This window comes from Carassius carassius, chromosome 5, assembly GCF_963082965.1.
Source record: "Carassius carassius chromosome 5, fCarCar2.1, whole genome shotgun sequence".
In the NCBI taxonomy this organism is placed as follows: Eukaryota; Metazoa; Chordata; class Actinopteri; order Cypriniformes; family Cyprinidae; genus Carassius; species Carassius carassius.
This window is the reverse complement of record NC_081759.1, coordinates 1,856,954-1,879,930: the sequence shown is the minus strand read 5'-3', so window position 1 is coordinate 1,879,930 and position 22,977 is coordinate 1,856,954. Positions and strand designations below refer to the sequence as shown.

The 22,977-nt window shown below is 36.2% G+C and overlaps 1 protein-coding gene across 2 annotated transcripts in view; it reads left to right on the top strand.

Moving 5' to 3' along the window:
- The window catches only part of LOC132140574 (E3 ubiquitin-protein ligase RNF43-like), a 77,596-nt gene that overhangs the window by 35,757 nt on the left and 18,862 nt on the right, over positions 1–22,977 (top strand). For both annotated transcript variants that reach the window (XM_059549384.1, XM_059549383.1), the window contains exon 2: positions 13,830–13,952. In XM_059549384.1, the coding sequence (XP_059405367.1) occupies positions 13,830–13,952 (123 nt within the window). The remainder of the gene's footprint in view (positions 1–13,829; positions 13,953–22,977) is intronic.

Here is a 22,977-nt window from a genome sequence, read left to right as displayed (position 1 = left end):
ATCATCCAGTCTCTATTTATTTATTTAACATAAATGACATTAAAATATCTTTTTTTTTTTAAATCTCTTATTTGTCCCTTTTTTAGTTTTAGTTAATTAATTAGTTTATTAAAACTTAACATTTAAAAGATTTGATAATTTATGCATTTGTCACTTTAACACTAGTGAAAATCATCCTGTGTAGATCTTTGTCATTTATTTATTTATACCTTATTAACTCGATGCATGAGAAAACATACATTGTAAATGATAAAAAGTATAAAAAAATAAATTAAAAGGAAATTATAATGTATGCCTTTTAACCCTTTTAACCCTTTAACTGTCACCCCGTCCCGAATACGGGACGCCTACATTTACTTCACTATATTACAATATAATCTAATCTAATCTTGACAAACTATATATCGTTGGAAAGGTCTAAGACTCCCAGATATATATTTGACCAATGTTTTTTCTATAAAAGGATGTAGGAAAAGTAATAGATTAATTTGTCACCCTGAAAAATCTACATTATAACAGGAGTTTTGACCTTAGTTTAAAAAAAAGACTTCTTCGTTGCCTTTTTCTCTATCACGTTTTAGAAATCATCAGAAGTTATTTATCAACTGAAAACTTAAAATCCCCAAATTCCTCCTTTAAAACCCATTTTAAAATCAAACATTGCATTACCATGTAAAGGGTACAATCAATATCATGTTACAAAATGTTTTCAGTCATGAATTATGAAAATGTAAGTTTGGAACATGCACTATAAAGTCTATGTTCAAAAATGTGAGTGACAGTTTTAATTAAAATTCAAGATTTAAAGATTTGTATTATTTTAATGCGTTAATGAAAAACATTCTGTCTTTTTTGTAAATCAAATTAAACTAAAATATGTAATTTTATAAATCATAAAATTCTTAGTAGTGAAAAATCATTCTGTCTAGACTTTATTTATTTAGTTTAGTTATTCCTTCCTTCCTTTATTTCTTTCTTTATTTCCTTTTAATTTGTTTTTGTAGAACATGACCTGGCCATTTGTATCTATCTTTCGAGTGATTCACCTGCACACACAATCAGGCTTTGTCTCGGTCTCTTGGTGAAATCCCTTTGTCCTCCGACTCCATCGGTCTTGTCTCTGTCGTCCATCCCCTCAGGACAGGAAACTGCTGTCCGTGGAGGAAGTGATGCACGCCTCTGCAGGTCAGAGGTCAGAGTCACTGGACCCCTCATCTCTAGTGCTGGTGCTGTAGGTTCACTGAGGTTTGGGTCAGGTTTGACGCTGTGGGACGGGGCGTGTTTTGAAAATGAAACTGGAAGCCTGTAGCTGTTCCTCCCGGCCGCCCGCCTCGCTCTCATCCCTTTGATCTGGAATGGAACAGAAAAGATGCTGTGACACCGAGCCTGGTTCTGGAGGAGCGATTACACACACGGTTTCTCCTCTGGCTGTAGTAGTGCTCCTGCGATTTCTTCAAACACGCTGCTAGTGGAAAGAGCTCAGAGCGAGTCGCACTTGATCCATAGCGACCGAAACATCAGGCATCTGTAGGCTTTAAACCGCCAGACTCAACTGATCAAATGACTTTCGTCATTTATTTTATTTTGTTTTCATTTATTTTGTCTGTTTTCATTTATTAAATGTTTTGTTTATTTATTTGTCTTTTGTTTATTCTAACTAATTCTTTGTGGTTTATTTATTTATTTGATGTGTGCATTAAGTTTAGTTTAATTAGTTGTGTTTGTTTTTCTTTATTTCATTAGGAACCATATTTGTTTATTTTCTCTCTTTTTTTTGTCCTTTGCAAAAGCAGATATTTAGCAGAATATTCATGCTCATTTTTGGAGCTCAAGAGAATACTCTCTGCTTTTGCTGAATGGGAAATAAATGGTAATGGTGCTCAGAAGAGTGACTCGTTCTGTGCTTCTCAGCGAAACGGAAATCATCCGGGTTTGGAATGACATGAGAGTCAATGAATGATGACAGATAAGTCACTGCTCCTTTAAGATCTGCCAAGACGTTCCATTAGGCTTTTAATTTTTCAGGGCATTTCCCAGTAAGAGTTCATGAGTGATTTATCCTTAAGTCGCTCATGTTTGACAGTGAAGATCCTTGTTGATGTTAAGTTTGCTTGTGTTCATAAGAAGAAAGTTACCGTGGTGGTCTTCAGGCTGAACGTGTGACCTGGAATGACCTCGAGTGATAAATCTCTAATGGGCTCATGAGCAGTAATGGAAATCCAGAGCGAGGACGCTGGAGAAGCTCTTTGAAGACGTGGAGAGTGAAATACAGATGCCAGAAGGAAATGAGTTAAGGAGCCCCTTGGAACACGTCATGGCCTGGTTTTGTCATATGTCTGAGCTTTTTATAGTCATATAATCATATAGTCACTCTGGCCTATTCCAGAGTATAGGGGGAGAAAGATATGTGGACTGTATGTTGAGTGCCTGGCTCCATCAGTCTTGTGTATGATAATGTGTTTCCTCATTTACACTCCTTACGTCTACTAGGAAGAATAAGATGCTAGTTAAAAAGTGTGAGTGCAAAGTGATTTGACATACAGCCAAGTATGGTGACCTATACTCAGAATTGTTTTTTTTTTTTTTTACATAAATGCTTTTACTCTCACTTTTAATCAATTTAATGAGTAAAAGCATTAATTTATTTTTTAAAAATGCAATCTTACTAATTGCTAGTGCATATATGACATAAATATATTTTTGTTGTTGTTGTGTTTGATTATTAAAGCGTCAGGAGGCTGTTACAATTATTATTTTTTTTACCACAGGCAGAAGGTTTAATCACTGCAGTGCAGTGCAGTTTTGACACTTGTCAGTCACGATTTACATCATGCTCAATTGTGTTTGTCAACCAGTCATCCTGTGAACTAGCCAAAGATGTTTTTCTCTCAACTTGGTGCCGGAAAGACCAGATTTGATGTTTCTGTCCTAATTCAAATGTTTGTTTTGACGTCAGCCGAACGGGAGGCCCGTTAAATGACCGCTTTCCTCGCTCGCGTCCCAATCGCTCCGAGAGGGGGAGGAAAGGAAAAGCAAGGGATGAAAAACATCAAGCGTCTGGATCTTGAGCAGAAGGCGGTGGTGGTATGCTTGAGGGAGGCAGGCCTGTGTTTATGTGTTTGTAGCCGGCGAGGACGATGGTCATAACTCAAGACGCTTCGCCCTCTTCTGTAATTATGTCAAAAATACACTTTAAAGCAGAATGATGTGGAGCTGTGGGTGCGGAGGGGATTTTCATGCTGATGACTTTCCCCTCCGCCTCTGATGAGGTTTGGGAACGCCGGCCAGCATGGCCCGTGACACAAATGAAGATCGAGCGATGCTTTATTTTCTGCCGTCTCTGTTTGGAGCGAGGTGGCACCAGGCTGTGAAAACTGAGGCACTCTCTCTGAGTGTGTGGCACAGGCTTCAAAGCTGAAAAAAGAAGCTTTTCAATCCAAATACCATAAGTGAGAATTAGAAATGTTTAGTATGCAGTAATACCCTAGTTGTTATTTTAACAATGTGCGAGCTGACATTATCGAGTGTTTCACTCACTTTGCCAAAACCAAACAAAAAACATCTCTTTTGACTGCGTCATGAAGCCTGTTAGAATGCACTTAGATTTCCCCTATAATGCAAGACAAAAATATCCCTGTATGGGTTTTGATTTTATATTTGTACAGTTAAGTTATATAACATGGGCAACAGTGCTGTTTTACTAAACACTATCAGCGTGATCACAAATTTTGAGTGAGTTACTGCATATTGTCCGTTTTTATTTTGGTGGTGTTGCTGAGGGTTTAATGTGTTACTCTGTGGTTGATGGGGTGTTCTGGGTGGTTCTCAAATGCTGCAGGGTCACACACACAAACCTTTAATACTTCAAAGTTTCATCACATCACTGTTTTGTTGTGTTTCTGTCACACACACACAGAGGTGGGTAGAGTACCCAAAAACTGTACTCAAGTAAAAGCAAAAGTACTTCTAGAAATATTTACTCAAGTAAAAGTAAAAGTACTAGTCTTAAATAGTTACTTGAGTAAGAGTAAAAGAGTATCGGATAAAAATCTACTCAAGTAGTTAGTTACTAGTTACTTTGGGTCATATATACTGAGCCTATTTTTATTTAGATATATAGATAAAATGTATGTAATGTATGTGTGCGTGTATAAATGTATATATTTCATCAGCCTTTACTCCAATTTATGTAATTTATTATAAAACCCTGTCTGTTTACTTAAGTAACAGACATAGGTGTCATGCCATAACATATTTTTAATACAACTGACTTTATATTAAATGTGAATTTAACATTGAAAGTTAATGTGATATAAATATTGCTACTAATCTTTCATTGTTCAGAAAGAGAGCAAATAACATTTACATTATTAAAGATCATTTTCACTGACAGTCTAGATTTCAATCACTCTCAGAAACTCCCATTAAAATCACTGAAACTGTTAACACTGTGAAATCAATATCTTAATTATAGATTCGTACATACATCTGCACTTTGTTGTTTCTGCGAGAGAATTCGCCAGAAAGAGGTATTCAGTCAGGAGCGAGTGAAGGAAGCACCGGCATTTTAGCGATGACTCATCTGAACGCCTCTGATTGGCCAATGCTTTAATAAGCTCAAAAGAATCATGTGTGATTGGTTATAATGTGCAGCGCTGTATAAACGCATCTATCTCTGGCTAAGCGCCAGCAAGCAATCACAGATCTGAATTTAGCAGCTGATAATATGACTCGCTGAACGTACTTGCACCAGTGTGATTGTATTAAAATTAATAAAATCTTAATCGGCTATTTTTTGTCTTTTGGAAGCTGCATTCAACTTGACTCCCCTCTGTTATAAGCCACACACGTACAACAAACTAATATCACAGTGGTATCGTGTACTGTAATCGAATGTAGCCCAAGTTATTACCTGTTAAACAGTAGACAGCACACGCGGTGTTCATCTAATAAGGATCTCCATCGCTAGCAAATAATAACCTTTGCAGATTTCAATTCAGTGCAGTTCCAGCCACGTTTTCAACGCTCTTTCTGTTCTTAAACGTTACAACTCCGTGTTGGCAGGGAACTGAACGACTCATTCAAACTGATTCATGAACCAATTCACTCGTTTGCCAATTGGTTTGATCAAACCTTTGAACAGAATTGACTCAAAAGAATGAATCATTCGCGAATGGGCATCGCTCATTGCCCAGAGAAAAGTAGACGGCGCGTTTGGAATAAACTGAAGCATTTATAACATTTATTGCATTAAGATAAAGTAACGAGAGGAGCGTCGCCCACAGTAACGAAGTAAAAGTACAGATTTTTCCCCAAAAATTTACTCAAGTAAGAGTATAAAGTACCCATCTTTAAATATACTCCGAAAAGTATTCGTTACCCCAAAAAATTACTCAAGTAAATGTAACGAAGTAAATGTAACTCGTTACTACCCACCTCTGCACACACACACACACACACACACACACTCTTCTGTTTACCTGAATCAAGCTCTGGAATGTTCCAGCATAGATGGCGTGTTGATGATCATTATGGGATGGTTCTGGCAGGTGCGACTGTATCACAGGCTGTGTGTGAGATTGTTACTGTAGGGAAAATGAATTCTGTGTTTCTCCTGTTATCTGTCGGGATCCCAGCAGCGATGAAGAAGATTTAGGGCTGGAGAGACTGCAGACATCAAAGCTCTGGGAGAGCATTCCTGACGCTCACTTCTCCATGAGCCCATGTGTGTGTGCGTGTGCGTGTGCGCGTGTGTCTGTGTCTGTGTGTCTGTGTGTGTGTCTGTGTGTGTGTGTGTGTGTGTGTGTGTGTGTTTGTGTGTGTATGTGTGTGTGTGTGTGTGTGTCTGTGTGTGTCTGTGCGTGTGTGCGTGTCTGTGTGTGTGTGTGTGTGTGTGTGTCTGAATAAAGAAAGCATGATTTATTGTAAAGAAAAATGCACAACAGTTTGTGCAGAAGGGCTGTTAATTTTTAGAAAAATCAAATTCGAATTGATATCGAATATCATGCAATGTATTAGAATAGGCTATATTCGAATATCTACGTGCCCCCCTCCACCCCCCTCCCACCCGTTCATATATCGCGCCTAATAAACGCGTGGAAAATGCTAGGCGCGCCGCTTTCTCCTTCTCCAAAGCGCTCGGGCAGTTGCACTCCTGAGGCGTCTGCTGTTGCTAAGCAACCAAGACGCGCTCTCTCCATGAAGACACGGAAATTTCAGCAAAGGATAAATGGATTTGCAGCACTGAAAATCGCTTGCAGTAGCTCTGCTACTAAATTTATTTCAAAATGACAATCCGTATATAGCTATGGTCAGCTGTTCCTTCATCTTGGCTGAGCAACGTTGTTACGGGAAAGGATGAAGTTGATTGGTTAGTTCTTGTCACATGACCTGTGGTGCGCTTGCAGCTCTCTGAAAGGTTGAGATGTTTTTAACTCGATGAGGTGTGGACGCGTCTGGAAAAAACGAGCGATTATTTTTTTTTTACTTAATGTTTGAAACAGCAGGTTATCAACTTAGAATATCAATTTATATGAAGTGCCACTATACATATCCCACGACATTAAGCTAAATGAAAAAAGAAAAGAAAAGAAAAAACGATTCAGAACAGGCACAAACAATAACGTGATAACTTAAACAGCAGCAGGAGTAAGGCATATAGCCTAGCCTAATTCATTTCTTAATATTGTTTGCAAGAAACACCAGTCTATCAACTTGATCTGGATTAAGTGTGGCTCTCTTTTTATTTACAATGTTCCCCGCGGTGGAGAACACACGTTCGGAGCACACAGACGTGCCTGGCTACTAGCTCTTATTCGCTTGATTTGGTCATGGGCCTACGCTACAATAAGTGCCCTCTACTGGATAAGATGGCAAAGAATAAAATAAAAAACAAACCGTCTAATCATAGACTGTAAAAAATGCGCCACACATGGCATTTTAAAAACCGGATATTTTATTTATAGTTCGATTACGGATATTTCATGTCATGTTCGAATGCATATTCGAATAAGGAATAAAAAGTGACAGCCCTATTGTGCAGTGAAGAAAACACACTTTTCAGACGTGATGCAATGCCAACCTGCTACTGTAAACAAAAGCTCACAACACTCGCCCTGCCTCTGGGATCTTCTGATTGGTCCACTGTTTTGGAACTGACATTGACGAGTTCTTTTAACTTGACGCTTAAAAACACGTTGCTCATGTGCGAGACGCTGCAAAAGACGCGAGACGTGTCCCCGACTAAGGATTTTCAAAGTCGAATCGGAATTTTCTTATCTTGCCGAAATTCGACTGATAGTCGAATCATGTTTGGGGGCGGGGCAAAATACATTTAACAAGAGTCAAGTCAGACATTCGATTAACATAATTACTGATGTTAACACACAGGGAAAATGCGTAACGAACACCTTGCAGATATAAACGGGGTAAAGAATGTTTTATGTTTTGATGAACAGATTATCGTCAGCGAAACCACAACAATTAACAATTTTATTTATTTATTTATTTTACAATAGTGCTCTCATTATAACGTTAGCCTAAAACGCTAGCAGTTAATGTTCTGCATTTCTGTGTTGAGCTGTGCTTGCTGAAGATGACCAGTAGAGAGATGCATTTGATAGCAAGTTTTTAATCAATGGGATTCAACTCATAATTTCATATAGATTAAGCTTTGTTATTTATACAACATAACGTTAATATTAAGACTTAGAGTCTATTTGCAAAAAGAGCCCGAATGCACATGAACATATCTGTGGGGCTCCGAATGAACTCCATTTGTGGACGCGTTCTTCACGAAACAATGTGCAGAAACACGGCAGCTAAACTCTAGTAATTCATAGCATTTTAGTATAATGGTCTTCTCATTATAGTAGTATGTATATAACAGTCCAGTCATAGTTATTAATATTCTGCATTGCTGTGCGCTGAAGAGATATCTCCGTAGTACTACAATGAAGCGCTTGACTCAAAACCAAATGCATCTTATATCAGGTAAATAATATATCTGTGTTTAATAAATACATGCATGTGTTTGTAATTATTCAGTTCTTACCCAGTTCTGTGGAGTTAAAGTGATGGTTGTCTTGGCAAGTTGAAGTTGGTTTGCTGCTGTTTGCTTCAAGAAACACTTTCCTTTTTTTTCTTTTCAGGAATTTCCATGAGAGGATAAAACAAAAGTCAGTTTAGCTGTTCAAGCTGTTAATTGTCCGCTTGTTTAAGCTCCAGTAATTGATCGGTCGTCAGAGGTCAGGTGGTTGCCATAGAGTCTGTTTGTGTGAGCGAGTCGTGTTTACACTCCAAAATAAAACAACAATAAAAGAGCCGGCCTTGATGTGGCTGTTTGTGTACAGACGCACTTTACCATCATTCCAGAGTCTGATTATGAGTCCCAGGAGAGATCTGCTGTAACTCCCACACATCAGTACAGTGACACGCCGCCTTCAGCTCGCATACACACTTATTAGAACTGCAGAGAGTAGTTCGTTTCTCATTCTATTTTTATTTTTGTGCATATTAATGTGAATTGTAAAAATCACTTAAAAAATTATGCAATTTGAAAAATTTACTCAGCATTATAATTGCTTGTTTAATTTTAAGTGAAAATTGTTGGCTCAATGAAAAGGTTTTGGCATGTTTAATATATATTAATACTGTTAGTGCTGTGTATTTTAAATAGTTATTTTTTGCCAAAATGGTCATAATTAGTAAAATAATACAAAATTATTTAAAGGAATTCGAATTGTTCTAAAGTTTTGTTCTTAGAACAGTCTTACTTTATTCATTCTTTTTTATATATTTTTATCAAAACAAGGTACACAGAATTTGTTTAGTGACAAAAAGCACTTCCAAAGCCATTCCTTTGTTCTCTTTTTCTATTAATTCCCATCCCAATACAAAATATAAAATAATAACAAAAAAATAAAATGAAATGAAAATATTTAATGATGATACTTACAATACAATGATACAAAAAATATAAACAAAATGTAAATGTACATTTGGGAAAGAAAGAGAGGATATATATATATATATATAAAACTAAAAAAAGTTGTGCCTTCAAAGTGTGTGTGTGTGTGTGTGTGTGTGTGTGTGTGTGTGTGTGCGTGCATCCCCTCTGCTGGATGATTTGTGTGTGACAGTGTTAAACTTTGACCCTGTGTTATCACACACTCATCTGACACTGTGCCCTGATTCATCACTCATGATCTTTGTCTACTAGTCTAATGTCTGGAATGACAACGGCTCTGTTCCAAACCCGAGCGATTCTAACGGATCAGTTCACCCTAAACTGAAAGTCTGCTGGAATGTGCTCACCCTCAGGCCATCCGAAATGTAGATGAGTTTGTTTCTTCATCAGGTTTGGAGAAATGTCATTGCATCACTTGCTCAGCAGTGGAGAAAGCAATATAATGGATAGAGGACTCATATTTTCGTCAAAGTGGTGTGGATTATTGTGATGTTTTTATCAGCTGTTTAGACTCTCATTCTGACGGCACCCATTCACTGCAGAGCATCCATTGATGAGACACTGATGCAATGCTACATTTCTACAAACCTGATGAAGAAACAAACATATCCATATACCTGTGATATGTGATCGTGAGTCATGTTTCTTCCACCTGTGATCCGCTGCGGCTGTGTTTCTCTGTGAGTCCCGGCGATTTCTCCCGGTGAAGTTACCCAGTCTCCTCTATCGTCTCCTCTCCTTTCCTCTTCTCAGAAAGCTCCACAATACCTTCTAATCCCTTTCATTGAGTCAGCAGACTATCCGACTGTCATTATGGTGTGGGTTTCTGTGCGTCTCAATGGGAGCCGGAGCCGGCTGTAATCTGAGCTCGCTCCTGTTTTGACAGTGCTGTAGCTCTTATAGCCTCATCCAACATCTCCCAGCTCACTTTTCCAGACTTCATCCTGTTGGCTTCTCAGTGAGCGGCTCACAGGTCAGTTTGGAGGCACAGAAAGCAGGGAAAATCAGATGTACATCAGCATGTAATTATGCATAAAACGTCCACTTCACATCTCCCTCGTTTCGATCGCTACAGTACCATTCAAAAGTTTGCCATCAGTAAAATAAAGAAATGAATATTTTTATCCAGCCAAGATTCCACGATACAGCAGTAGACACTTGACTTAATTCATATAGCAGACGTCTGTTTGCAAAAGCTAGTATCTCTCTGTCTTGTGTCTGAGTCCTTGAGCAGATGTTCTCTGTGGTTCATGTTGTAAACATTACGCCGGAAGTCCATGTATCCTCTACATCTGCAGATGAAGACACTGATATCCAAACACATGCACAAAACATAAAGTTTGGATGCACAAAATAAAGCACATGTGCATGCATCCATGATAACGATAAACACACAGACATACAGTACAGAGTGTTTGTTTGATTTGGGCTGAGTAATTGAGCTTTTGATACATTTTAAATGTTGTTTTCCAGTACAAATATCTGAACATTCTTAAATCAAGATTTACTTGAGAAGCAAAGTGAGTTAAGATAATAAGAATTCTGAGAAATTGATCAAAATTAAGTGAGTTTATGCTTAAAACAAGAAAAAAAATCGACTAATGATATGAAAAAAGCATCATTCTCAGAAAACGTAAAATAAGCAACAGAAGTACCAGTTTAAAAGAAATAAAGAGTGACAGAATTTTATATATTTTTTTTATTTATGTTATATAGTTAGAAAATATTTACATATATACATTTATATATTTATATTCTTATATTTTATATTATGTACAAATGTATTTATGTAAATAGTATATTAAAATATATACATATTATATATACACACATATATTATATAAACAAAAACTTCTATTTTGGATGCAATGAATCGTTTGCTGGCACTAATGTATGTATATGTGTGTATGTATAATATGTATAATGTATATCTCCTCTGAAGCTGATAAAGAAAATAGTGTGTGTGTGTATATATATATATATATATATATATATATATTTATATATATATCATTTTATATTTATTAGGCAGTACATGGAAAATAAATAAATAAATAAATAGTGATTATACAGAAAGTGAGAGCGAGAGCGAGAGAGAGACTGATGCTGATATACAGTAGTGTTAAATGAGAGAGAGAAAGAAAGAAAGAAAGAAAGAAGGAAAGCGAGAAAGAAAGAAAGAACTAAATAGAAAAGTGTAACACAATATATATATATATATAACAGTAAATAAATAAGATAGAAAAGAGCAGCTGGAGCTCAGCTGGCAAAACATGAACAAACTGTGTCGCTGGCAGAAGAAGAAAGAAGCTCCACAGGGCAAAAATAGTTTCTCACCACAGCAGCTCTTTATTATCTCTCCTCTCCTGTGTTTGTTTTGAAGGCCGTTTGATTTATGAGTATTTTTAGACGTCTGTCTGTGGTGGAGATGACGCTGGAATGTCTTTATATGCCACTACAAAGCGATGGAAGGACGTCTCATCCCCAGCCGGTCTGTGGTTTAGACAGACGGACGGACGGCTCGGACTATTGTCAATAATCTGTTTGTGTGTGCCACCGTTTTTTCCAAAAATCAAATGAAGATGTGTCTTTTGAGGTTAGGAACCGATGACGTTTTTAGATTTCTGCTCCTTTGTGAGATAAAAATACCCCGCGGAGATGCTAGACTGCGCCGGACGGTCTCTTGATGGTTAACAGAGCTGGTTTACGCTGGCCAGAGATAATGATTAGCTTTACGCCGGGAGAACTGATGAGAGCGACTCGTTCAGAGAGGATTCGTGAGAGCAGCTTTGTGGGATTTCAGAGCTGCTTTCCTCTTTTCTCTTTCTCCTCAGACCTCTGGCAGACATATAAAACTTGATATTAGATAAGATATTACAACTTTTATTCATCGAGGATGCATTATAATGATCGAAAGTCACAGTAAAGACATTTATAATGTTACAAATGATTTCAAATAAATGCTGTTCTTTGGAACGTTCTATTCATCTGTGGATCCTAGTAAAATAAAATGTGTCACGGTTTCCATTAAAAATATGGAGCAGTACAAGAGTTTTCAACACTGATAATAATCAGAAATGTTTACTAGAATGATTTGTGAAGATCATGTGACACTAGACCGGAGTAATGATGCTGGAAATACAGCTGTGCATCACAGAAATAAATTATATTTTACTATATATTCGCATAGAAAACAGCTATTTGAAATTGTAATAATAGTTCACAATATTCCTGTTTTTACTGTATTTTTAGTCTAATAAATGCTGCCCTGGTGGGTTATTTTTATTATAAAATGTAAAACATTTTTCTTTTTTTTTATCAATTAAATGCATTTTTTACAACAATGGGAGGATTTAAAAACTGCATTGAATTGACTCCTTTGAAGTCCATGTCTGTCTCAAAAAACTTTTTATCTCACAAATTCTCTTTTAATTTTTTTATTCTGTGGAGGAAACAGGATTCAATGAATATACATTAGGCACTCAAAACTAAACTGTAATCATGCCTGTATAGGATAACTTGACTCTATTGTAAGTGCTCATTCAGAGCATCCTAAAGTGACCTCTGACCCTTAGTGCAGGATTCTGTCATTTCCACTCTTTTTTTCTCCCTCATCTCTGGGTTTGATTGACACACACCAGCCCTTCTGCACGGATGACATCAGTGTCTCTCTGCTGATCTGCCAGCGGCTGAAGTCATGGCTCAGTTTCACGCTGGGATGAAGGGATGCTGGCGGGTCACGGTATCCAGCATCCCGCTGCTGGAGGATTATTTGGGGAAGGGTCCAGTGCATCCATGGTTCTGTTCCAATTTGCATACTTTCACAACCCACCAGAAGTTTACTCTTTGTTTTAAGACTGGATGCCAGTATAAGGACAGGTCAGGTCATGAAATTCCACCTGGATACTGCAGACCCATTTATCTCATGCTTCTTCTGTAACAAACTTTAAAATATTTTGTTATAGACATAAACATTAATGTCCTGGCAGTGTCAAATGGCTTGTTTTGTATTTAATTTAATTACATCAATGTTATAAGTTGAGATTTAGGCTGACAATAATGCGATTAATCACGATGAAAAAAACTTTTTATAATTATGTATTATAATTAATCAGTTTAAATATTAATTCATTATAATGTTTGTATGTACGTATAATGTAATATTACACTATATAATATATAATTTAAATAATTCGGTTATTTTGATTTGTTTTTATATGTATATTCATGCATACATTTTATGTGCAAAATAGTATTATATTATAATTATTTAAACATGTATTCATTAAATAATACATACACACACACACACACACATATATATATATATATATATATATATATATATATAGTGAATATGCTGGACAAATCACCTAATTAATATTCATGAGCTTGCCTTGTAGCACATCCCCCCTTTCAACTTTCAACTTTCTCTCTCTCTCTCTCTCCCTGTCCCTCTCTCTCTCTCTCTCTCTCTTTCTCCTAACCCTAACTTCTATTTTTTGGGGTTTTATTGATATTGGGACTATTAGTCAAATGTTCACCCATGTGTGTAGGAAAAGGAAGCTGCCTCTTGAGCATCAAACAGCTGTTGCGCGCTGAAGTTTCAGCTTCATGGACTCGTGTATTTGTGTCACTTGAATGTGATGCTGCTGCTGTATTCAGAAAGAAGAAGAGTGCACTAAATGTGTTTACATTTCTAAAAGGATGTTGTCATATTCTGACAGGAGGGAAATCATGATGTAAATATCCATGAAACATTTGCTTGATCTCTGGGAAACGAGTCTCACCTGTGTGGAGGTTTAATGAACCTGTCTCTCTCTCTCTCTCTGTGTGTGTGTGTGTGTGTGTGTGTCTGCAGTCTCATCCACTGTCTCTGTGTAACACCAGTGAAGATGACCGTCAGGAGACCTTCTTCATCAGCATCGTCAAACTCGAGAGTCCAGAGAGCAAAGTGCCGCAGTGCCTGCCGCTGCTGGATAAAGTAAGACCAATGGGAACACACACACACACACACACACACACACACACACACACACACACATGAACACTCTGGAGTTACAAGAGTTTTAAGCTCACTTATCATGTTTGTCCAGGTTTTGTGCACCAGAAACCATACATCATATGTTGTTTTTCTTGGTCATTTTCTGTCCTCTCTGTCCTTTGAATGAAGCGGATGAAGTTTTATTTAGATAGATCCATCGATCTACCTACCTGTCTGTCTGTCTGTCTGTCTGTCGGTCGGTCTCGGTGAGTTTAGTGAGTTTTTGTCCTGTTTGCTGCCTCATGTCTAGCCCTGATGTCTGTTTTTTTTTTTAACTGAATATCTTTTTGTTACTGAAACTTTCAGTACTGAATAAAATATATATTTTAATTGACATTTTAATACGGTTGTCCATGTGAACATCACACCGTCTGCACCAATCACACTCATCCAGACAGTCTCAACAAGTTAATCAGAGTTAATAACCCGTCTGAGGAAACCGCTTCCATTCTTCATGTTTAGCGCCCGTTTGTGTCTTTCTCTTGGTAGCAGCATACTGCTGCAGGTCCGGCTTTATTTAGTGAACATCTGAAGGACTCTCAGGAAAACAAAGCGTTGTGTTCCCGTGCTTCTGGATGGGTATAAATACACGTGAGAGCAGGCAGAATTGAGGGCTTTTGGTTGTCTGATGGCTGTGAATGTTTAGTTTGTGTATAAACACATCATCTCACTGTTTACATCATATTGTGTTTCACAACAGTGCAGCCGTCTTATTTCAGTCTTTGAGATGGTGTTCTGGCTTTTATTCAGATTCATAATTGTATAATTTATTTTTTATTCATGTGCATAATTAGCTGACTTTATGATTTATTTTCAAGATTTAGTCATTTCATTGTGTTCTGCCTTTTGTATATTTTTTGTTTGTGTTTTATATATATATATATATATACAGTACAGACCAAAAGTTTGGACACACCTTCTCATTCAAAGAGTTTTCTTTATTTTCATGACTATGAAAATTGTAGATTCACACTGAAGGCATCAAAACTATGAATTAACACATGTGGAATTATATACATAACAAAAAAGTGTGAAACAACTGAAAATATGTCATATTGTAGGTTCTTCAAAGCAGCCACCTTTTGCTTTGATTACTGCTTTGCACACTCTTGGTATTCTCTTGGTGAGCTTCAAGAGGGAGTCACCTGAAATGGTCTTCACTTCACAGGTGTGCCCTGTCAGGTTTAATAAGTGTGATTTCTTGCCTTATAAATGGGGTTGGGACCATCAGTGGTGTTGTGCAGAAGTCAGGTGGATACACAGCTGATAGTCCTACTGAATAGACTGTTAGAATTTCTATTATGGCAAGAAAAAAGCAGCTAAGTACAGGAAAACGAGTTGCCATCATTACTTTAAGAAATGAAGGTCAGTCAGTCCGAAAAATTGGGAAAACTTTGAAAGTGTCCCCAAGTGCAGTCACAAAAACCATCAAGTGCTACAAAGAAACTGGCTCACATGCGGACCGCCCCAGGAAAGGAAGACCAAGAGTCACCTCTGCTGCGGAGGATAAGTTCATCCGAGTCACCAGCCTCAGAAATCGCAGGTTAACAGCAGCTCAGATTAGAGACCAGGTCAATGGCACACGGAGTTCTAGCAGCAGACACATCTCTAGAACAACTGTTAAGAGGAGACTGTGTGAATCAGGCCTTCATGGTAGAATATCTACTAGGAAACCACTGCTAAAGAAAGGCAACAAGCAGAAGAGACTTGTTTGGGCTAAAGAACAGGAATGGACATTAGACCAGTGGAAATCTGTGCTTTGGTCTGATGAGTCCAAATTTGAGATCTTTGGTTCCAACCACCGTGTCTTTGTGTGACGCAGAAAAGGTGAACGGACTGACTCTACATGCCTGGTTCCCACCGTGAAGCATGGAGGAGGAGGTGTGATGGTGTGGGGGTGCTTTGCTGGTGACACTGTTGGTGATTTATTCAAAATTGAAGGCATACTGAACCAGCATGGCTACCACAGCATCTTGCAGCGGCTTGCTATTCCATCTGGTTTGCGTTTAGTTGGACCATCATTTATTTTTCAACAGGACAATGACTCCAAACACACCTCCAGGCTGTGTAAGGGCTATTTGTCCAAAAAGGAGAGTGATGGGGTGCTGCGCCAGATGACCTGGCCTCCACAGTCACCGGACCTGAACCCAATCGAGATGGTTTAGGGGTGAGCTGGACCGCAGACAGAAGGCAAAAGGGCCAACAAGTGCTAAGCATCTCTCGGGGAACTCCTTCAAGACTGTTGGAAGACCATTTCAGGTGACTACCTCTTGAAGCTCATCAAGAGAATGCCAAGAGTGTGCAAAGCAGTAATCAAAGCAAAAGGTGGCTACTTTGAAGAACCTACAATATGACATATTTTCAGTTGTTTCACACTTTTTTGTTATGTATATAATTCCACATGTGTTAATTCATAGTTTTGATGCCTTCAGTGTGAATCTACAATTTTCATAGTCATGAAAATAAAGAAAACTCTTTGAATGAGAAGGTGTGTCCAAACTTTTGGTCTGTACTGTATATATCTAAGCATTTCACATATATTGGATTATTTTACTATAATATTTTTTTTAATGTTTTTGTATACATTGTTTAATACTTTTATGTCATACCTGTCAAGCTATGTTAAATTTGTTAATAATAATAACAATAATATTACATTTTTTACATCTTGATTAGATTTTTTCCATTATAATTTATTTAATAATTAATGAATAATTAAAATAATAATTAATGTCAACTTTTTATTATATTATATCAGTTGGGTTTAGTTAATAACCCTGCAGTGCAGTTATTGAACTCTGGTGACTGAAATGTTCTGCTGTATCTTCCTGCATTTGCATCACAGATCAATCCAATGCAAATGTTCCAGTGTGAAGATATCATGGACTTTAACGCCAGTTTCTGTCCAGATGCTGATTTCCTTCACAGGCTCGTACCGTGGATAATGTACGTCCCTTTCACGAAGCGTCCCAGTCTGGACTAGTCCGGCGGTATGAAAAGAGCTCCAAATATTTACCCAAAACTGCTCATAGTCTCCCACACAATCCAAACATCCCCTGCGTCTCGGGCTGAAGGTCCTCGCCAAACCATCAAAGGCAAAAGCCTGGGATTGCAGCTCATTGTGATTACGAACGCTCCCAAAAAAGCTGCTGACTTTATATTTGCTCAAAGCTTAATCCGCAAAACGCTGTTTTCATGCCGAATGAAAGGAGCGAGTGTTTGGCTGGGAACGTGAGTCAGAGCGAACAGGAAGAGATGGGAGCCGTGTCTCGACATGCTGCCTGCTTCTCAATCAAACACTCCTCTGCTCCACAGCTAATCCTGTGTGCTCGTACAGATCAGATGGAGAAGTGAAGAGAGAGAGAGAGAGAGTGTGAGTGTGTGTGTGTGTGTGTGTGTCTGTTGTGTGTGTGTGTGTGTGTGTCTGTGTATGTGTGTGTGTGTGTGTGTGTCTGTTGTGTGTGTGTGTGTGTTTGTATGTGTGTGTGTCTGTTGTGTGTGTGTGTGTGTGTGTGTGTGTGTGTGTTTGTGTGTGTGTGTGTGTGTGTGTGTTTGTGTGTGTGTGTGTGTGTGTCTGTCTGTGTGTGTGTGTGTGTGTGTGTGTGTGTGTCTGTTGTGTGTGTGTGTGTGTGTGTGTGTGTGTGTGTGTGTCTGTTGTGTGTGTGTGTGAGTGTGTGTGTGTGTGTGTGTGTGTGTCTCTGTTGTGTGTGTGTGTGTGTGTGTGTGTGTGTGTGTCTGTTGTGTGTGTGTGTGTATGTGTGTGTCTGTTGTGTGTGTGTGTCTGTGTGTGTGTTTGTGTGTCTGTTGTGTGTGTGTCTGTGTGTGTCTGTGTGTGTGTGTGTGTGTGTCTGTGTGTGTGTTTGTGTGTTGTGTGTGTGTGTGTGTGTGTGTGTGTGTGTGTGTCTGTGTCTGTGTGTGTGTGTGTTTGTGTGTCTGTTGTGTGTGTGTGTGTCTGTCTGTGTGTGTGTGTGTAATAATTTATTCATTATACATGTACTATACTATACTATACTTTTATTTTACAGCTTAATTTTATGTTTTTTACATTTTAATTTATATTAGAGGTCAATTTTTTTAATTTTAATAATTTATTTAAATACTCAATTGATATCTAGATTTTTTTTGGGGGTGGGATTTTCATTTATATTAGTGTTAGATTGTTTAAATATATTAATAATAATTTATTATTTTGAATACACTTAGTTTGCATTTTAATTTAGATTATTTTAATATATAAATACTAATTTATACATTTAAACGGATAACATCTTGCTTGTTTTTTAGCATTTTAATTTATAGTTACATTATTTTAATATGTTAATAATAATAATTTATTAATTTAAATAGTCTTTTAGTTGACATTTTAATCATTTTAATTTACATTAGCTCTTTTTTATATATGTTTATCATTTATTAAATTAAATACTCTTAATTTACATCTTTTCTACACATTTTTTTGTGACAGTGTGCATTATTCAACAGTTGGATTTCAGATGCATTTATTTTTTTATATATAAAAAATGATAATAATTTTTGTATCATTTTAATTGATTTTAGAGTTTGATTATATTAAGATTAATTTAAATACTCTTTTTTATAGCGGAATTTAATTCATTTCTTTAAGGCTTTTTAAATACAAATTTGTTTAAAAAGTGTCTTGCAAAAAAGCAGAGATTGAGACACACCTGAGATTACTGTGCTCTTTTTCTCTTAAATAAAGAGACTCGTGCAAATGACAAGTGTTTTCGATCACGTTCAGAGGAAGTCAGACTCTCACTGAGGATCTCTTAATGTTGGGGTTGGGCTCTGGTGTGTGTGTGTGTGTGTGTTTGCTCAGGAAGTGTGTTAAAGAGGGAAATCCTCCGACACACGCGTGCAAATGTGTCTTTTACTGGCTTATTCCCTCACTTCATCTTTCTTTGTGCTCTTTGACATGACATACAGAGGAAGCGCTGTGTACCTCGTCACTCTCTCTGAGAGATGATTGGATATCGATACAGAGCACAAATATACATCATACACTGAATATTGTTTAGAAACATTGATGTATTATTCAGTAAATGTTTTACACCATTTCAAGCTTAAAAAATGCTACTTTTTTGCAATTATATATATATATATTTTTTTATATTAAAATGTAATGTTTAAAATGTATGTTCTAAAACAGGTTTGGGTTTTGTAATATGTACTATTTAACATATTTTGCATAAACAAAATGAAGCCTAGTACTTTTTTTAAGTATATAATTTTTGCCATATTGACACAACTGTAGTGTATCCAGATGTTTTTTTAATTCATCTGATAATTATTATTATGTTTTTATAACAGTATGCATTTTACAACACCTGCTTTACAGCATTTCAAAAAGTATGTTTAAACATTTGAATAAAAATTATATATTTTATAAGATATAATATATATATATATATATTGTAATATTTCAAATCTAAATAGATATTTTGCATGGGCAAAATTAAGCCTTTTATTATTAAAATGTTGGTTTTATTTTATTTTTTGTATTTTTTACATATTTTTTATATTAATAAAAATACTACCTTTTTATTATGTCATTTAATTATGTAAAAAAATCATTAAAATTTACCTTTTAAAATGTATTGATTTATATTATTATTATTATTTTACTTTTTGGTATTTCATTAAAAAATAAAACTGCCAAATTGTCATCAATTTTTTTATCTAAATATTTTATTATTATGTTTGTGTAACAGAATGCATTATACAGTTGTTTTACAATATTACAAACGTGTTTTTTTTTAAATAAGTTTCAGTAAAAATACCTTTTTTCTTTCATCTTAACCTATTTTACGCTGCCGTCACATGACGTGTGTGCAGGATAGCACTGGACTAAAGTTCATTCCAGCGTTGGGAATTTCAGGAAGTGCAGATGGAGTTCTTTTTCTTCCAGTGAATTCTTGGCTGCTTCTGATTTACATGCTTTAAGTTCCTTTAGCAGCTTTGAAACTTCATCCAAATAGAAAGGAGACTCGTTCGTCCTGCATGAGAGCTGTGTTTGTGTCGGACGTGCTTTCGTGGTTTCAGGGACTGTACAGGGTCATCATATTCATATTTCAGATGCTTTAGGACATGCATATGTTCTCTGTGAAGCATGTAACGGTGACTTTGAAGAGAAGCTGTGATCCTCTGTTACAGGAGACCAGAGACAGTGACATCTGTATATATACTGTAAATACAAAAACAGTAACATCTTCAGCCCTTTCATTAACCCTCTCCTCACAGTATATAAAAATATATATCAGCATATTAGAACGGTGACACTGAAGACTGGAGTAATGATGCTGAAAATTCAGCTTTAAATTAAATAAATCACATTTTAAAAAATACTTACTTGATAGAATACACTTAAATAACAATAATAATATTTCACAATTTTACTGTTCTTGCTGTATTTTTTACTCAAATGCAGCCTTGGTGAGAAGAAAATATTTCTTTTTTCAAAAAACATTACAAAATCTTACTTATTTCAACATTAAAAAATAATAAAAAGATCTCTCTGTGTGTGTTTTTAGCTTAGTTTTTTTTCTTTTTTCTTTTTAATTTTAAAGTAGTAATTGTGTTGTATTTTGTCATTTTTATTAGTTATATTTTAATGCGTCTTCATAGTTTTTATACATTTTTATTTTAGTTTTAGTTTTAGTATAAACTGAATTTAAGGTTTATATATATATATATATATATATATATATATATATATATATATATATATATATATATATATATATATATATATTTAATTTGATTGCAATTGTTAGTTTGTGTGTGTGCGTGTGTGTGGTTATCAAATTAGTTTTTAATGATTTGAGTTTACTTTAATAACCAGTATTCAAATATGAAGACAAGTCTGAGTTTCGTGACTTTTGATTATTTGAATTATGTGAGCTCAAGAGCTGTTATAAGACATTTTCCAATAACATCTGTCTTGATCTTCTCTCTGTGGTCAGACACACACTATATACACTAAAAAAAGTGTTTTTCTGGTGTGTGTTGCTGTTGCGTCGTCTCTCGTTTCAGTGTTTTTGCAGGCCGATGTTATCATGTGTGTGATAAAGAGAGAAGAATGGGCAGCTTTGTATGCAGGACATCCCTCATCATCATCATCATCACTATCTTCATCAGAGAGAGTTTGATTGGAGATGGAATGCATTCATACGTGCACAGGAAGTGGGCGTGTCTTTCTTTTATGTAGCGGCTGCCAGGGTGTGTGTGTGTGTGTGTGTGTGTGTGTGTGAGAGATGCCTGTCCCACTCTCTTTTACTCATACATGTCTTTGTGTGTGTGTGTGTGTGTGTGTGTGTATTTTGGCCCATGTGTCTCTAGGCAGCGGCTCTCACAGTTGTTGTGGATTCCAGCGCTGCATCTGTTGTGTTTGAAGCTCAAGGTCGATAACTCTTCTCTTGTTGTTACACACTGTGTCACACACTTTGTGGGATGTTCCCATTGGATGAGAACACGAGAGCCTACATCTCCTCTTTCTGCAGCTGTGTGTGTGTGTGTGTGTGTGTGTGTCTGTGTGTCTGTGTGTCTGTGTGTGTGTGTGTGTCTGTGTGCGCGTGTGTGCGCGCGTGTGTGTGCGCGCGTGTGTGTGTGTGTGTGTGTGTCTGTGTGTGTGTGTGTGTGTGTGTGTGTGTGTGTGTGTGTGTGTGTGTGTGTGTGTCTGTGTGTGTGTGTGTGTGTGTGTGTGTGTGTGTGTGTGTGTTCGGTCTCCTTATACCGTGACTGGTTAAACCTGAGGTATTTTTTTATTTTAAAAATATAAATAACAAATATAAAATATATAAATAACAAATAGTATTAAAAGTTATATGAATGAGCAGCAATTTTTTATATTAATAAAAATTTATAAAAAAGAATATTTTGTAATTACAAATGAATATTTTTAACTTTTATTTATCAAATGTATATGTTTTTAATTTATAAAAAAAAAAAATCAAGTCACTGTTGATTTGCTGCTCGAGAAACATTTCTTATTATCAATGTTGACAAAAATGATTACAATTGAAAAAAAATTAACAATTTTTTTTTTATTTTCTATTTTTTTATTTTATTTTACAAATTTACAGTACTTTAATGCATCTGTTTTTTTATTATTAATATTATTTTAATCTAAATAATTTGGATTAAAGTAATTATTTTGTAGTTAAATCAAAATTAATTAAAGGCAATATAAAAAATTCCTTTACTTGTATAAAAATAAAAAATAATTAATTTAGTTTTTTAAATTAAAATTTAACCACAGATATCATGCAAACATATCCAGGTCATATTTCACCACTAAAGAAATATTTTGCATAAACAAAATGAAACCTATAGTAATCCTGATTTTTGTTTTTTAGTATTTTAGGGTGACATTTGTCTACCAAATTCTCACTACTGTAAAGCATCTGGATGTTTCGGGGTGTTCTTTTATTTATCTAACTATTATAAATAATTTGCATTATCCTCATTACTGTAGTATATATATATATATAAACATCATATGACTTTAACGGTCACATTAATGCACATTTTGACTTCATCACATCACGTCCAGTCGGAGTCTCATCCAGAGTCAGTTTTCAGACGTGCAGCTCGTGCTTCTGTCTGTAGATCTGCTGTTTAGACTCTGTAGATTATAAAAGCATGAGAGCAGATCAGATGGCATTCCTGCCTCTGTGTCCCCTTCTAAACAAGCTCATATCTCTCTCCTTTCTCTCGCTGGAGTGAGAAGTGTGTGATAATCTGTCTTTTGACATGTACAGGTGTTAGAAGAATACAGAGCAGAGTGACCGCTCTTATTTTTCCCCATCCATAGGTCATGTTTTGTTCTCATCTGATAGCGTCAGTGCAGTCAAAGTCATATTACATATAATATGAAATGTTAAAAAATTTTATTTAATGAAATGTCTGTGTAGCTCATGTAGAGAGCGAGCTTAACGTGTGAGTGTTT